We start from the raw sequence: 17,860 nt of genomic DNA, 5'->3' as shown, positions 1-17,860 counted from the left end.
GCGGGGCTCGAACTCACAAACTGTGAGATCATGCCTGAGCCGAAGTCAGATGCCAACCGACTGAACCACCCAGGCGCCCCCAAAAATACACACACACACACACACACACACACACACACACACACACACACACATATACATGCATACATACACATATTATATATATGCATGTATATATATATAATTTTTCTCTTTTCGACTGGAGCTATTTGACAATGGCGGGAATGCCGTTCCTTATAAATCGATGTGGTCTTTGTCATTGAAAGTATTCAAAGAGAGGATGATCAGTGAAGGGATTATTCCTACATTGGAATAACCTACTGCTTGTTTTTTAATGCTATTTGTAAATTTTTTATGCTATTTAAAAAATTCAAATAATGCACATGAAATAAAAGCTGTGAGTTCCTTGCGCCTGTATACTTACGATCTGCCTGTCTGCTTTCTTTTCATACAAGTGGAATCCTGCTATGTATGCTGTTCTGCAACTTGCTTTTTTCTTTTTTAATTTTCTATTTTTTAATTTACATCCAAGTTAGTTAACCCAGTGCTTCATCCCCTATGTATAATACCCAGTGCTCATCCCACCAAGTGTCTTCCTTAATGCTCCTTATCCATCCCCCAACCCACAACTCCTCCACCAACCCTCAGTTCTCTGTATTTAAGAGTCTCTTATGTTTTGTCCCCCTCTTTGTTTTTATATTATTTTTGCTTCCCTTCCCTTCTGTTCATCTGTTTTGTATCTTAAATTCCACATATGAGTAAAGTCCTATGATATTTCTTTCTCTGACTGAATAATTTCACTTAGCATAATTCCCTCTAGTTCCATCCATGTAGTTGCAAATGGCAAGATCTCATTCTTTTTGGTTGCCAAGTAATACTCCATTGTATGTATATGTATGTATGTGTGTGTATGTATGTGTGTGTGTGTGTGTGTGTGTGTGTGTGTGTGTGTATATATATATATATATATCACATCTTTATCCATTCATCCATCAATTGACATTTGGGCTCTTTCCATACTTTGGCTATTGTCGATAGCGCTGCTATAAACATTGGGGTCTATGTCCCCCCTTCAAGACAACACATCTGTATCCCTTGGATAAATACCTAATAGTGCAATTGCTGGATCATAGGGTAGTTCTATTTTTAGTTTGAGGAACCTCCATACTGTTTTCCAGAGTGGCTATACCAGTTTGCATTCCCACCAGCAGTGCTGAAGAGATCCTTTTTCTCTGCATCCTCTCTAACATCTGTTGTTGCCTGATTGTTAATTTTAGCCATTCTGACTGTTGTGAGTTGGTTTCTCATTGTGGTTTTAATTTGTTCCCTGATGATGAGTGATGTTGCACATCTTTACGTGTGTCAGCCATCTGGATGTCTTTTTTGGAGAAGTGTCTATTCATGTCTTTTGCCCATTTCTTCACTGGATTATTTGTTTTTTGGGTGTTGAGTTTGATAAGTTCTTTTTTTTTTGAATTTTTTTTTCAACTTTTTTTATTTATTTTTGGGACAGAGAGAGACAGAGCATGAACGGGGGAAGGGCAGAGAGAGAGGGAGACACAGAATCTGAAACAGGCTCCAGGCTCTGAGCCATCAGCCCAGAGCCCGACGCGGGGCTCGAACTCACGGACCGCGAGATCGTGACCTGGCTGAAGTCGGACGCTTAACTGACTGCGCCACCCAGGCGCCCCAAGTTTGATAAGTTGTTTATAGATATTGGAACTTTTTTGATAAATAGTAATCATGGGTATTTTTCTGTGTTAGCACATTTAGATCCATTCTTTTTTTTTTTTAAGTTTTATTTTATTTTATTTACTTTGAGAGAGAGAGAGAGAGAGAGAGAGAGAGAGAATCCCAAGCAGGCTCTGCGCTCGAACCCACAAACCATGAGATTAGTACCTGAGCCAAAGTCGGCTGCTCAACTGACTGAGCCCCCCCCGACGTCCCCCCCCCTTTTTTTTCTTAATTTTTTACACGTTTATTTATATTTGAGAGAGTGCGTGAGCAGGGGAGGGGCAGAGAGAGGGAGACACAGAATCTGAAGCAGGCTCCAGACTCTGAGCTGTCAACACAGAGCCCTGTGCCCGACGTGGGGCTTGAACTCACAAGCTGTGAGATCATGACTTGAGCCAAAGTCGGATGCTCAACCTACTGAGCCGCCCAGGTGCCCCCCCCTTGCTGAAGATTTTTAAAGCAAATCTTAAATATCATTTCACTCCTACTTCAGTATGCAACTCTAATATTTTAATTCTGTTATTATTTAATAATATTCTGGTAATATTTTCTTATATAACTATAATTCCATTATCACCCCTAATAAAAAGAATAGTATTTTCTTGGCGTCATCTGATATCCTCTACAGATTTGTCTCAGAAATGTCTATTTTAAAAAAATAATGTCTGTGTAGTTGGTTGTTTGACAAAGACCCAGACAAGAAGTATACCTTTGGTTGTTAAGTCTTTTATGTCTCTCTTGTAATCCCCTCTCCAATTTTTAGGACATTGGCTTGGCTGGAAAAACTAGGTCAGGTGTCCCGTGGAATGTCTCACATTCTGTATTTCTCAACTTGTCATATTGTAACTTGTTCTTTTAGTGTCATTTAATTTCTTTATCCCTTGCATTTCTGTAAATGGAAGTTACCTCTAGAGCTGTGCTGTCTAGTCCTAGCCATGTTAGTAACCACTAATGGATTTTAAATTAAAGCATTTGAATTTAAATACAGTTAAAAATTCAGTTTCTCATTGCACTGGCCGTATTTCAGGTCTTCAGGAGCCGCATGCAGAACATTTCTGTCATTACAGAAAGTGTTGTTGGACAGTGCTGATCTAGAGGCTTAATGAATTCAGGTTCAATATTTTTGATGAGAATACTTCACACGTGGTGCTGTGTTGCTTTGTATCTGTCACATCAGAAGACACATGTCTGGTTGTCCCACTTTTAATAATTTGTTGAGATTGAGAAGGTAATGGTCAGCCTGACCCCTTATTGTAAAGCTTGCCATGTTTAGTATGAATAAAGACAGTTTTTCTTCTTCTTTTGAAATCTCCAATCTTTCTTTTTCTTGACTTACTACATTGGTTTAAACTTTTGATAAAATTGTTGAATAGGAATGTTGAGTTAATATTCTTGCTTTGTTCCCAGTTTTAGGGATTAAGTTATTCAGTCTTTGATCATTAAGTATGATATTAGTATAGTTTTTCATAGATGTCCTTTATCAGATTAAGATTAGTCTTGCTTTTTGAGTCTTTTTTTATAAATTTTTTTTTATGTTTGTTTTTGAGACAGCATGAATTGGGGAGGGGCAGAGAGAGAGGGAGACACAGAATCTGAAAGAGGCTCCAAGCTCCGAGCTGTCAGCACAGAGCCTGACACGGGGCTTGAACTCACAAACTGTAAGATCATGACCTGAGCTGAGATCAAGAGTTGGATGCTTAACCGACTGAGCCACCCAGGGTGCCTCTCTAATTTTTAAGTTTATACTACTCCATAATTCTATGAAGGTATAATACTTTATTTTTGAGAGATAGAAACAGAGTGCAAGTGGGGTAAGAGCAGAGAGAGACGGAGACACAGAATCCAAAGGAGGCTCCAGGCTCTGAGCTGTCAGCACGGAGTGGTGCTCAAACCCACAAATGCAAGATCATGACCTGAGCCGAAGTCGGACACTCAACCGACTGAGCTGCCCCGGCGCCCCTTGAGTCTTTTTATGATGAATTATGTATTGAATTTTGCCATGTTTTTCTGTATTAAGATAGTTACATGGTTTTCTCTTTTATTCTGTTAATGTGATGAATTTTTATTGAATGTTATACCTTACATTCCTGGGACATGTTTTAAATTCATATTCCCTCCACATTTTTCTTCTAGTTTCTTAGTTAAAAAAAAATATTATATACATCACTATCAGTTTAGCTTGGAAATCTCATAGGGCACAGTATTTTTACTATGCTGAAAGAAATCTTAAACTCTGAACAAAATTACTAGATTTTTAGGCATGTAGTTTTAAGTTTTTCAGTTTAGAAATTGCTTCACATTATGAGGGAATAAATTTCTTCAGGCATTTTCTTTTCCTTTTCTAGTTAGTGGATTCGTTCTGTCATGGTATGCCTTGGGAGAAGGATGGCAGATATGGTGTGGGGCCCATCAGTCAGTTGCAGTGCTATCCAGAATGATTAACTTCGTTTGTGTAGAATAAGTTTCCTAGCTGGTTGCTGTAGGATTGTAGATTATGACTGAGCTTAGCCATTGATTTGCAGGTACATTGGTAAATGAATAAATTTCAGACCTTTTTAAACACGACTTTATCTTAACTAGAATTTTGTCTCTTGATTCAGATACTAAAATATTTAGGTTACATTAGTAAACTATCTTTGGTTGTCCGATCACATAGCTATTAAATGAGCAGAAGAGAATTGGCTCTTAGGAATCTTTCTGCAGTTCTTAGTTTTAGGTCACTCAACAAAGTATTTTTTATTTTTTTTGTTAAAAAATTTTTTTTAATGTTTATTTTTGAGAGAGAGAGAGTACAAGCGGGTGAGGGGCCGAGAGAGACACAGAATGTGAACCAGGCTCCAGGCTCTGAGCTGTCAGTACAGAGCCAAATGCGGGGCTCAAAGCCACAAACCATGAGATCGTGTCCTGAGCTGAAGTTGGATGCTCAACCGAGTCACCCAGGTGCCCCAAAGTATTTTTTTCCAATGTAAATTCAAATAATTTTACTTTTAGATTTATATGTAAAAAACAAATGATAATATGGAATGTTTAATAGTGTTTACTTGTGTACTTAGATGTAATAATGATACTATAAACATTAAACCTTTCTTTTAACTTTTTAGGCACAAAAATCTCAAGCCAAGAAATCCTGGACAACAAGGACAGGCACCATCTTTAAGTCAGCAACAACAAGTACTTCCTAAGCACAAGACCAATGAAAAACAAGAAAAGAGTGAAAAACCACAGAAACGCCCCTTGACTCCTTTTCACCATCGTGTTTCTATTAGTGATGACGTTGGCATCGATGCAGATTCAGCTAGCCAAAGACTTGTGATCTCCGCTCCAGATAGTCAAGTGAGATTTTCAAACATCCGAACTAATGATGTAGCAAAGACTCCGCAGATGCATGGCACCGAAATGGCAAATTCACCTCAACCACCCCCACTCAGTCCTCACCCATGTGATGTGGTTGATGAAGGAGTAACTAAAACACCTTCAACTCCTCAGAGTCAACATTTTTATCAAATGCCAACACCAGATCCCTTGGTTCCTTCTAAACCAATGGAAGATAGGATAGACAGTTTATCTCAGTCTTTCCCAGCTCAGTTCCAGGAAGCTGTAGAACCTACAATATATGTCGGTACAGCAGTAAACTTGGAAGAAGATGAAGCTAATATAGCCTGGAAGTATTACAAGGTTCCAAAGAAAAAAGATGTAGAGTTTTTGCCTCCTCAGCTTCCAAGTGATAAATTCAAGGATGATCCAGTTGGACCTTTTGGACAGGAAAGTGTAACATCAGTTACAGAGTATGTATTTTTTTAATAGTCACTATTATAATTTAAGGGTGGAAATGATGTAAGTTCTTAATACTAGGACTCCAGAATTGGCTTCAGGGTAGGATTTACAATAATAATAAATCCTGTAAATATTAGTTTTGCATAATTTCTTTACTGTGATTTTTCCTTAGGGAGACTCATTATTATGACATATTTTAGTCACAAAAAAGTGGAGAAAATAATAGCATCAAACAACTTAAAGATTTTGAATATCATTAGAACTCTTGTGTACTGTTTTTTTTCCTCCATTCTTCCTTCGTCTGTCCTAAATTTGGTGTTTATCATTTCTGTACATGTTTTTATACATGTAGCTCTAATTAATTCATTTTAATTGCTTTATAGTATTTGTTATGAATATACATAATTTATCTGCTCTCTTAAAGGTGGACATATTGGTTATTTCAGTTTTTTCCAGTTACATAGGATGTAATAGTGAACTTTTTTGTACACATTTCCTTATGTACTTGTATAAGATTTCTCTACGGAATACATCTCAAAGTGGAATTACTGGGCCATGGGGTTTGTCCACATTTGGCATTAAGGGTCATTGTCATGTTGGCTCTCCAACTATACCAGTTTACACCTTCATCAACCAGCAGAGTATGAGAATGATCTTTTCATCAGCATTTGGTATTACAAGCCTTCAATTTAGCTAATTTTCTATATGCAGAATGGCATCTTATTGTCTTAATACATGTTTGAAAGTAAGCATTTATTTAAAATGTTCTTTGGACATTCAGGTTTTCTCTTCTGTGAATTGTTTGTATATCCTATCTTTTAGTCCCATTTTTCCCCCAATTCTTTGCAAGTTCTTGCTATAAATCTTCAAAGAATTTTTTTTAATTAAAAGCATCTTTAATGTTTGTTTATTTCATTTTTAAAAAATATGTATTTATTTTTGAGAGACACAGTGTGAGCAGGGAGGATCTGAGAGAGAGGGAGACAGAAAATCCAAAGCAGACTTCCAGGCTCTGAGCAATCAGCACAGAGCCCAATGCAGGGCTCGAACTCATGAACTGTGAGATCATGACCTGAGCTAAAGTCAGACACTTAACCTACTGAGCCATCCAGGCACCCCCTGGCTATTAAGAAATAGTATCCCCTTCTTAATGTTCTGTACCTTTTTTTTCTATAGAATTTATTTTCATCTTTTTCTTTACTGCTTCTCATCACATTTTTTTTTCATTTATTTTTTAATTAATTTTTTTTTAACATTTATTTATTTTTGAGAAGCAGATAGAACAAGCAGGGGTGGGGCAGAAAGGGAGACACAGAATCTGAAGCAGGCTGTAGGCTCTGAGCTGTCAGCACAGAGCCCAGTGCAGGGCTTGAACCCACAAGCCGTGAGATCATGACTTGAGCCAAAGTCGGATGCTTAACTGACTGAGCCACCCAGGTGCCCCTCTTATCACATTTTTAAAATATAATTATTGTTTCTTCCTACACATTTTTGAATGAAGGAATAGGGGAGCTAATTGGTAGGCCTTACTCATTCAACAAGTTATTTAGCTTATACTATGTATTAGTTTTCCTACACTGCTTTATGATAATGGGGTTGGGATATTTTGGAGGGGAGACCTGGTACCTAAAATTGCAGAATGAAGGGGATCTTGGGTCTTTACCAGGTAGGTTATTCATTTTTTAAGAAAAGAAACCCTGTTGTTCCTCCATTTTCAGCTCTAATTTTTCATTTCTGTCTAGAAATACAGGTTCATATTTTCTCTGAGTTTTTGGTCATTTTGGCTCTCTTGTTGTGGGTTACCATCACCCCCTCTTGCATATTCTAGGCCATGAACTTTCTCTGCTGTGTTTTATTGATTTTGAGTTTCCCTGAGACTAAGTAAAATGTCCCATTTGTAGCCTTTGTCTCCTTTTCCCTACTGTTAAAGATTTATTCTTTCAATATTCCTTGTTATTTTAGTAAACCTGTGCATCTTATCTAGCTCTTTGAATCTTAAAAATATTCTAGTATGGGTTTGTTTTTTTTTTTTCAGTTAAAATTAATCTGGATTTGAAATTTAGGGACTTTAGGATACCTTTTGATCATGGAAAACAACTAGCTTATTTAACAGGCAGATAGTCTCTTGAAAACAAACGATGTCTTGGAAACAAGTCTTAAAAAGATCTTAGTCTCATTTGTGCTGGATATAATATAAAAGTCCTGAGTACTTGCCTGAAACTACTTTTGGTCTCCTTGTTTCTGTACTTCTCCTTTACATATATTCCTACACAGTAGAGTGATCATTGTAGGTTAAATGTTAGATGTTATTCATTTGCTGAAAACCCTCCAGTAGTTTCCCTCTACATTTAAGATAAAATCCAAACTCTTATTCCTCATCTGTAAGCTTCTACCCAGTTTCCTGTCTAGCTAGTTCTTCACTCTTATCTATTACTGCCCTGTTTGCTTTCTGATTTTGAGGCATCAGATTTTCTGGTTATTCCTTCAGAAAGCCAAGCTCGTTCCTTTGTTTTTTTTTGTTTTTTTTTTTTTTAAATTTTTTTTTAAAGTTTATTTATTTTTGAGAGAGACAGAGACAGAATGCGAGTGGGTTAGGGGCATAGAGAGAGGGAGACACAGAATCCGAAGCAGGCTCCAGGCTCTGAGCTGTCAGCACAGAGCCCGACGCGGGGCTCAAACCCACAAGCTGTGAGATCATGACCTGAGTCGAAGTCAGACGCTCAACCTCAACGGACTGAGCCACCCAGGTGGCCCAAGCCAAGCTCATTCCTAATGGCCTTTAGTATTGTATTACAGATGCGGGGAATAGCTCACCCCTTCTTATTCAGTCCTGCTGAAAAGTTACCTTTTCAGGAGGTAGTTTCCTGACCATTTTATCTAAACTATGGCTTTTCTTCACTCCCCAAATCACTACCTACCTTGTACACGGTTTTCATTTTTTCCTTATATATATCATCCTATATCATCCAAAATCATATCATGAATTTGTTAATGATCTTTTCCCTATTAAAATACGAGCTCTGTGAAGGCAGGGGCTCTCCGTCTTGTTTACTGCTGTATTCCTCCAGATTACACACAAACATCCCTAGAACAAGTCTAGGCACATAGTGCACATTCATTAGACGTTTGGATAAATTAAACAACAGTATATTCCTAGGGTTACTTTATGATTTTAGAACTTATTTTCCTTCTAGATTATATTTTCTTATTTAATATAAAAAATGTAGTGTTAAGGACGAAAAGTACTGTTATGAATATTTTAAAAACTTAAGGGGTGAGTTTATGGGCATATTGTATTCATAAGATCAAGAATTCTAGCCATGACTTTAAATAAGTGTATTAGCTGATTGTATGCAGGAGCATCTGTAGGTGAAATGAAATGAAGGTCTCTTAGAAGTTTTAGGGGGTGCCTGGGTGGCTCAGTCAAACATCTGACTTCGGCTCAGGTCATGATAATCATGGTTCATGAGTTCAAGCCACGCATCAGGCTCTGTGCTGACAGCTCAGAGCCTGGAGCCTGCTTCGGATTCTAGGGCTCCCTCTCTCTCTGCCCCTCCCCTGCTTGTGCTCTTTCTCTTTCAAAAATAAACATTAAAAGAAAAAAAAAAAAGTTAGTATAGTTGGGGTTGCCTGGGTGGCTCAGTTGGTTAAGTGTCCAACTTTGGCTCAGGTCATGACATCACAGGTTTGTGAGTTTGAGCCCTGCATTGGGCCCTTTACTGTCAGTTCAGGGCTCGCTTCTCTCTCTTTCTGCCCCTCCCTTACTTGTCTGTTCGTGTGTGGCACGCTCACTCTCAAAAATAAACAAACATTAAAAAAAATAAGTTAGTACAGTTTAACATTAGAATCTGTTTTGAAATTGTTTGACATTTTTCTCATGGAATAAGAATGAGAGGATACAAGTATAATGTAGAAAAGTAGCTGCAGAGTAGAATGGTGCTGGGTCGTGATTATTTAAATTAAGGAAATAACATGCTTCCACTTGTTCCTGGTCACCATTTTTTCTGCTTTGTGAAAAGAAAAGACTGAATAAAAGGGTGGTGTTTTTTTTTTTTTTTTTTAATTCTGTGTCTTATGTGAGTATTGTTTTAGTTACATTAGTTACTAAAATGTGTATTATGTTACAATTTGCTTTTGCGTAGAATCCTTTTTTTATTTTAATAGATTAGAATATGGAAAAAAGTAAACAGGTTTAGCTGCTTGCTGTATGAACTAAAACATTTATGGAACATAATTGTTCTGTACTTGATAGAAGTTTTTTGGTTTTATGTTTTAATCACGTGAATATTTTGTCCTTGTAGTTCCTCTTGTATGGCAGTAGCTCTCAATTGGAGCAATTTCTTATTCCCTCACTCATACCTTCAGGTGACATTTGACAGCGTTAAGAGACAATCTAGATTGTCACAACGGGGAATGTGCTACTGGCATCTGGTCGGTAGAGTCCAGGGATGCCGCTAGATACCCTACAATATGTAGGACAGTCCTCCGCAACAAAGCCCAAAATGTTCATAGTGTTGAGGTGCCTTAATATCATAAATAACTTTTACAGAAAATTGAACTCTGGAATAAGTTATTAAATTAGATAGGCCAAACATGTTTACTGATTAGTTTTACTAGGGAGATCCCCCATACTATTTTACTATACAGTAAAATACCTGGTGTGGGCTTCAGTGTTTGCATTATGCTAACAAAAGTTTTGTTTTGTTTTGTTTTTCATAGTTAAAAGGATCTTATTTGGATAACTTAGTGATTCAGGTACCTACTATTAATATTACTTGAGATAGGATGTCATGAGGATCATCACTCAGGTGATGTCTCCTGTCATTAAAATAAATTCTATGAATTAATACTCTTCTCGATGGCATTTAAACACCTGTCTTGAATTCTTTTTTTTTTTAATTTTTTTTTTTTAATGTTTATTTATTTTTGAAGGAGAGACAGAGCACTACCAGGGGAGGGGCAGAGAAAGAGAGAGAGGGAGACACAGAATCTGAAGCAGGCTCCAGGTTCTGAGCTGTCAGCACAAAGCCTTACACAGGGCTCGAACTCACAAACTGTGAGATCGTGACCTGTGCCCAAGTCAGACGTTCAACTGACTGAGCCACCCAGGCAACCCTTGTCTTAAATTCTTTATAGAAGCATTGTCTAGGTTTAAAGATATAATATGATCAAACCTTTTCTAGTCAGAGTAGTCCAGTCAGAAGCCTAGATTGCTTTATATAATAAATTTCTGAATTCATATTACTAGGTAAATTCATATTACTGAATTCATATTACTAGGTAAACCTGGTAAATTTCTATTCTTTTTCCATACTCTGAGTTTTGAAAGTATTTAAATATATGGCGGTTAATTAGGGGGCTGTTGCAACTCCTGCATTCTTTTGCCCTTTGGAACATTATCTTTTTAAATTCATATTCTTCAAATATCTGTTTCATCAGTTTGAATAAAACTGAAGTTTCCCTAATATGCAGGATGCTGTAAAGCACTGTTGGAGTAAAAAATAAATTTGGTCCTGGCCCTAAACGAAATTGTAATCCAATGGAAACTAACATTCTCTGATAGAAGCATACATAAAAGATATTAGGGATGGTGAGCCAGAGTGAAGAATAATTTAATTCCATTTATGAAGATCCAGAAGTTTTATGTACTTTGGTATGGATAGATTATACGGTGTTGCTTAGTAGTTTGCTATGTCATGATGAGAAATGAGACCTGAAAAGGGAGGTGGGGCTATATAATGGAATAAATTATATAAAATACTATTTATAAAAATACTGTTTATGAGTATGTATTTTCCTTGAGATGATAGGGGCACTGTTGTACTTTTTTTTTTTTTTTTTTTGAGGTAGATAAAATAATAGGGTTTTGGAAAATAAGGATTTTAGAAATATTAACCAAGTAATATTATTGAAAGATTTTTTGAAATGAAGAGGTATATATGTATGAAAGGACATCAGTTTGGACTCTTGAATAGTTCAGATATAAGGTGATACAGGGCCCTAGGAAATTAGAGATCGTAGGGATGTGTAGATTTTGTAAGTATAGAATAGACAAGAACTTTATGACCAGTTGAATAGTGCAGTGAGGTAGTAACAGGAGAGTTAAAGAACAGCATATTTATTTTATGAGGGAAAGAGGAGGAAAAACCGATTTGAAGACTTCTACCCTTTTACTCAGTTTACATTAAATTAAGATTTATGTAATTTTTAAAATTTTTTATAATTTAGTTTTTATAATTTTTTTTAAAGTACAAGAAACTGTTAATCCCTGTTATCTTGAAGGAGAGGGATTGGGATATTTAGAAGTTTCAACTATGCCTTTGTTTATAATATGACTTTTATTTATTTTTTTATTTTATTTTATGTTTTTAATGTGTATTTATTTTTGAGGGGGGGGGGAGAGATCGTGAGCGGGGGAGGGGCAGAGAGAGAGAGGGAGACAGAATCTGAAGCAGGCTTCACGCTCTGAGCTGTCAGCACAGAGCCCGACGTGGGGCTCGAACTCACAGACCGCAAGATCATGACGAGAGTCGAAGTCGGACGCTCAACCGACTGAGCCACCCAGGAGCCCCAGTGTACAATAATGACTTTTAAATATGTGTTTGTAATACATACGCATTGTAAATTAAAAAAAAAATTTTTTTTAACATTCATTTTTGAGAGTGAGAGAGACAAAGCGTGAGTGGAGGAGGGGCAGAGAGAGAGGGAGACACAGAATCCAAAGCAGGCTCCAGGCTCTGAGCTGTCAGCACAGAGCCTGACGTGGGGCTTGAACTCACGGACAGTGAGATCATGACCTAAGCTGAAGTCAGATGCTTAACTGACTGAGCCATCCAGGCACCCCATTTAATTTTTTTAGTTTATTCATTTATTTTGAAAGAGAAAGTGTGAGCAGGGTGGTGGGGGAGAGAGAATCCCAGGCAGGCTCCTCACTGTCATCTTAGAGCATGTTGCGGGCCTCGAACTCATGAGCTGAAATCAATAATCAGACAGGAGTCAAATGCTCAACCAGCTGAGCCACGTAGGCGTCCCTATGTTGTAAATTTGAATTTAGTGTGAGGAGCCTGCTGAAAGATTCTGTCAGACATTTGTGGCATTGTATCTGAAGCTTAGGAGAGGAAACTATTAACACAGTTGGAGTAATACATAATGCAAAGAGGGGCAAGAATCTTATCAGTAGAAATTTAAAAAGAAACATTTTTTTAATAAAAATTTTATAGGTGTGTGCTTTTTTAGAATGATGGAGGAGAAATTTGTACGTTTGTTTTATTCACGTTAAGTGAAAATTCAATTTCCATTTGGTATAAATAAAGTTTTCCATTGACTGCTGTTAAAGAGTGGCACTGTACTTCCATAATAGGTGGATAAACAAAAGAAAGCAGTATTCTTAGTTTTTCTAATTCTTAGTTTTAGATGGTGATGGCTTGCCTAACTAGTACAGAGTATTAGGATTCATCATTTCTAAACATCTCCCTTGTTCTTAGACTTCATGTGCCTCAGTTGATGCCAGATATTTCAGCAGCTACTTTAAAGTGAAATCCCTTTCTAATTTCTTAGAATTTAGTTGGGGGAGAGAGAGGTTGAGGTGGAGCATAGCATATCTTACATACCGGATATACACATCTGTGGCAATCTTCTTTTTGCTTCTAATTATTTTTAGTTTCTTTATTGGTTAACGCTAGTATCTATTTTAGAATAGTGGCTTTTAAGACCTCATAAGCTTTAGGGGTGCCTGGGTGACTCAGTCGGTTAAGCATCTGACTTTGGCTCAGGTAATGATCTTGCGGTTTGTGGGTTCAAGCCCCACATCAGACTCTGTGCTGATAGCTCAGAGTCTGGAGCCTACTTCAGTTTCTGTGTCCCTGTCTCTCTGCACCTCTCCTGCTGGCACTCTGATGTTCTCTTTCAAAAGTATAAATAAACATTAAAAATTTTTTTTAAACCTTGTAAGTTAAAAAAAAAAAATAAACCTTGTAAGTGTTGAAGATAGCAAAATTTCTGCAAAGAAACATTACAGTTTTTTTAATATCATTTTTCAAGGGCTAGCACTTAGTTCTAGTAGTATTTTGATTGCTTAAAATAGTCTTCTATTTTGATTCAGAGGGAGACATTTCTAAACCCTGAGCAGAGAAAGAACTATACTGGAGCATAGTTTTATCATGTCTTGTTCTATAGCAAGGCTACATCTGGATATCTTAACCATAGAATTCATCAATAGAGTTAGCTCCTATGTTGCATTAGGGGTATACCTGACATTTATATTGTATATATCATACAGTTACAGAGTGCATTATCTGATCTCTAAAAGATAGTTTCTATTTTGTTTCATAGGAGTCTATGATGAAATAAACTTGTTTTGGTTTATTGTAATCTAAATATTTTAAGTAAGTCTTACTTGATATCTTAATACAATAAAGCTATTCTTCTTACAGTTAGCTTGACTCAGTTTAAGGATTGATGCTGAATAGTGGGTGTGGTACCAGAAAAGGTACTATTAAAGAAAATAGAGGATTTTTGATATTTATTAAATTCATTTGTTCCTTAACATTTCCTTCTATAGCTTATCTCCTTCTATAATTGTCAATCCTAAAATACTGTCGTTTCTTGTCTGGAAGAATTTTTATTGAATAAAGGCCTAAAAGCATGTGCTACTCCAAGCCATGTTAAATTCTCTACAAGTATATTTCAGGATAGAATGTTACTGTTGTCATAGTAAAAGGAAAGAGATACACTTAATGAATAATATAAACGTAATTTCAGTTTGCTTTGGTCTTTGCAAAGCTTCCTGTTCATTACTGTACCTAATCCTCTTCCAGTTTGTCTGTATTTAGCTCTATATCTGATTGAAACTATCTCTGTAGTTCGACTATATGTGAAAAGTTTCTTTTAGAAAAGGAGGGGTTATTCCTGTTTCACAGAAATATATATATACTATATGATGATAGTGATGAAATAACTTTGAGTTTTTAATCTGACATCTTTTAAAAATCACAATTTTTTCTATTCTTATCAATTTTAAATATAGAAAGATGTGTAATGTAAATATATTTTAAAATATGTTGTGACTTGATACTCATGATATTATTGACTACATTTAAATTCATTGCATATCCCAATGTCTGTGAGAACCATTCAATAAAATAACAAGTTGTCTTTAGGCACCGCATTTGGTTTACTCATTTTTATTCTTAATAGAGCCCTGTGCAGGAGCATTGGTCCTTTAATGTAACTGCACACTAGTTTAACTACTTGTGTAAACAGTGTGGCAGTTTTCCTGCTTCTGCCAGAGGACAACTTAATATGAGAAACAGTTGTTTTATTCACCTCTACACAGAGTAGTAGTGTCTTTCAGGTTGGTGGTGGGGAGGAGGAGTGGGATCTTAACACTTTTCTCCTATGAATAGTTACTTGAATATGCATACTTAAAATCTTTACAGCCTTAACTTTGTTACTATGTTACCTTAGCAAACCATTTCTTTCTACATAATTTGCACATCAAAATCAGCATACTCTGCATTTTCTGTCTTATAAGATTAATTATAAGTAGTGAATAAGAAAACATGTCAAAGTAGATAGCAAACTACTTTGGAGAGACTTATGTTAGCACCTAACAGTTGAGCAAACAGTTTTGGTCTAAGATGGTAAGATACAATGCTACTCTTTAAGAAATACCTATTCATTCATTTATAGAAGTATTCTAACAATTTTAAAACATACTCCTGTTAACTAGTTAGCACCATGTTCAAATGGAAGAAAGTTTTTATAGACCTGGGATTTTAGTTTTGGGGATAAATCTGGGGCATATTGGGAATAACAATGACATGGTATTTAATAGCATGCTTAGAAAATATCAGTTATTATTTTTTTATGTCCTCTGTTTCACCCTTAGTTTATAGTGTATATGGAGTACTTATAGTGCTGGGCATCTTAAATAGATTGAAAGTTATGATATCCTTCCATTCAAAGATTTTATAAGCTAACAAATACCTTCACCTTCATTGTTCCCAAATCTTACATCTCTTATAATTTTTTGTCTTAAATTGTAGGACAGATAAGTAGCAGCAGTATCACTTTCTGATGAATGAAGATGGTTTATTTCCAAGTACAAGATACTGTATTATAGAATTATTAATGCATCCACAACGTCTCAATCCTATGTGGTTTTTCGATTTCATGTATTCATTTAAGAAATATTTATTGAGTACCTTCTACTTGCCAGGCACTGTTCTAGGCATTTGGGATAATTCAGTGAACAAAGGCAAGATCCCTGTCATTTAGGGTCTTATATTCTAGTGAGAGTGACAGTCAGCTATTAATATAAGCAAGTTATATAGATTTTAAAAGATAAGTGCTATGGAGGGAAAAATAGAGCAGGGTGAGGGGGATCAGTGTTGAAGTAGTTGGGCATTTTGCAATTTTAAATAAGGTCTCCTACATAAGGTGACATTTAAACAAAGTCTTTTAGAAAGTGAAGGAGTTGGCCATGCAGATACTTGGAGAAAGAATGCTCCAAACAAAGGGAACAGTCAGGAGTGTGTCTGGCCTGTTTGAGGAACATGAAGGAAGGTCTTGGAAGCAGAGTTGAGAGAGGCAGGAGTAGAATAACCAAATGAAGTTGGTTGGAGAGGCAAAGAGGAGAAAGGTCAAGGAAAGCTTTGGTAGGATATTACAAGGGGTTTGGTTTTTATTCGGAGTGAAATAGTCCTTGCAGGATTTTTACCCTGGTCTGAGTAGAAGCCTCGCTACTTCTTTCTGGCAGCATGGGAATCTCCACTTTACAAACTATAGAGAACATGAATTTGGGAGTCAGAAAGTGTCTTCTACAAACCAAAAACATCATTCAGTGTTCACACTCACCAAGTACCCTGGTCTTCAGAGATAGAAAAGTCTTGATGCTTTCTGGGATTCTGGTGGTGCAAATCAGCTTCTTGCTCTTACCCTTTGATTTTAGCTTCCTCTGATCTGACAGTTTCTACTTGTTTGTCTTTCTAACTTCAGTGTTGTCTCCTCTCTTGTTTTGTTTTATTGATTCTAGTCACCATGTGAAACCATAAGACTGATGATATAAAAATAGATTTTTCTAATCCGATCAGGTAAAAACTTTGAGGTACTTGAGCTGAAACTTCACTTGCCATTATAAAACCTCTTGCCAGAATTAATAAGTTATAGTGTTCATGAAACACAAATTAGGTCCTTATAATTTTATAACCTTATCCACTCATGTCAATAGGAAAAGGATAATCACTTCCATTGTATAAATTGTATAAAACTAGTCTTGCCTCAGCACATAGCCCACAATTTTGAGAGTTCCTGTCCTGGAGCAATTTTGATGTAAGAGTCCCTTTCAAAAAAAAAAAAAAAAAAGTTCCTTTCAGTGAATAGACTTGGACAAGTTAATGCATGTAAGGAATTGGGAACAGAGTGGACATATTTTGGTGGAAAGAACAAATAGGAGACCTAGATTTTAGCTTCATTTCTTGATTGCTAAACTTGAGGCTTTAATAAATCATGTAACCTCTCAATGCCTTAATTTCCTCATTCGTAATATGAAGGATTACAGTTTAGATCATCTCTAAATAATCATGAAAACTTGATGATTCTTAAGTCATTGGAATTTTTTTTGCTTTTATGGAAAATTAAATATAATTTTCTAATTTTGTTTTTTTGTTTTTAATGCAGGTTAATGGTGCAATGTAAGAAACCTTTAAAAGTTTCTGATGAATTAGTGCAGCAATATCAAATTAAAAATCAGTATCTTTCAGCAATAGCATCTGATGCAGAGCAAGAATCTAAAATTGATCCATATGCATTTGTTGAAGGAGATGAGGAATTCCTTTTTCCTGATAAGAAAGATAGACAAAACAGTGAGAGAGAAGCTGTAAAAAAACACAAGGTGAGTAAAAGAAATCATAGTACACCAAAGGGTCGCTGATATTTTTTAACACAGCATATAGTACCATACTTCTCTCTTTTTTTTTTTTTTTTTTTTTGTCTTTTAAAATAGATTAAGGGGCACCTGAGTGGCTCATGTCAGTTAAGCCTCCAGCTCTTGATTACAGCTCAGGTCAAGATCTCACCGTTGTGAGCCCTTTTAAATAATGAAAATATTTTTTTGAATAGGTAAATCAGGCACATTGTACAAAATTTAAGAGTTTATGTAGACTTTATACCTGGTGTCTGATAATGAAAAGATTGTTATTTACTGTAAGAGTTTTTTTGGGTTTGAGGAAAGTACATTAACTTCTGTAATACTGAAATCAGAAAATTTAGGTAGATGAAGTATTTTGATACTGAGTTAAAATGTACTGAAATAGGTGAAGTGCCAGTTTTCAAAATACAATAAAATACCCAA

The 17,860-nt window shown here is 36.1% G+C and overlaps 1 protein-coding gene across 2 annotated transcripts in view; it reads left to right on the top strand.

The window, feature by feature from the left end:
* The window catches only part of MED13 (mediator complex subunit 13), a 109,573-nt gene that overhangs the window by 45,615 nt on the left and 46,098 nt on the right, over positions 1-17,860 (top strand). For both annotated transcript variants that reach the window (XR_006297835.1, XM_043583871.1), the window contains exons 9-10: positions 4,836-5,519; positions 17,188-17,401. Coding sequence is in view for 1 of the 2 variants with exons in the window: in XM_043583871.1 (XP_043439806.1) it covers positions 4,836-5,519; positions 17,188-17,401 (898 nt within the window). In the remaining variant the exon portion in view is untranslated. The remainder of the gene's footprint in view (positions 1-4,835; positions 5,520-17,187; positions 17,402-17,860) is intronic.

This window comes from Prionailurus bengalensis, chromosome E1 (assembly GCF_016509475.1).
Source record: "Prionailurus bengalensis isolate Pbe53 chromosome E1, Fcat_Pben_1.1_paternal_pri, whole genome shotgun sequence".
NCBI lineage: Eukaryota > Metazoa > Chordata > Mammalia > Carnivora > Felidae > Prionailurus > Prionailurus bengalensis.
This window is presented reverse-complemented; position numbering and strand designations above follow the sequence as displayed.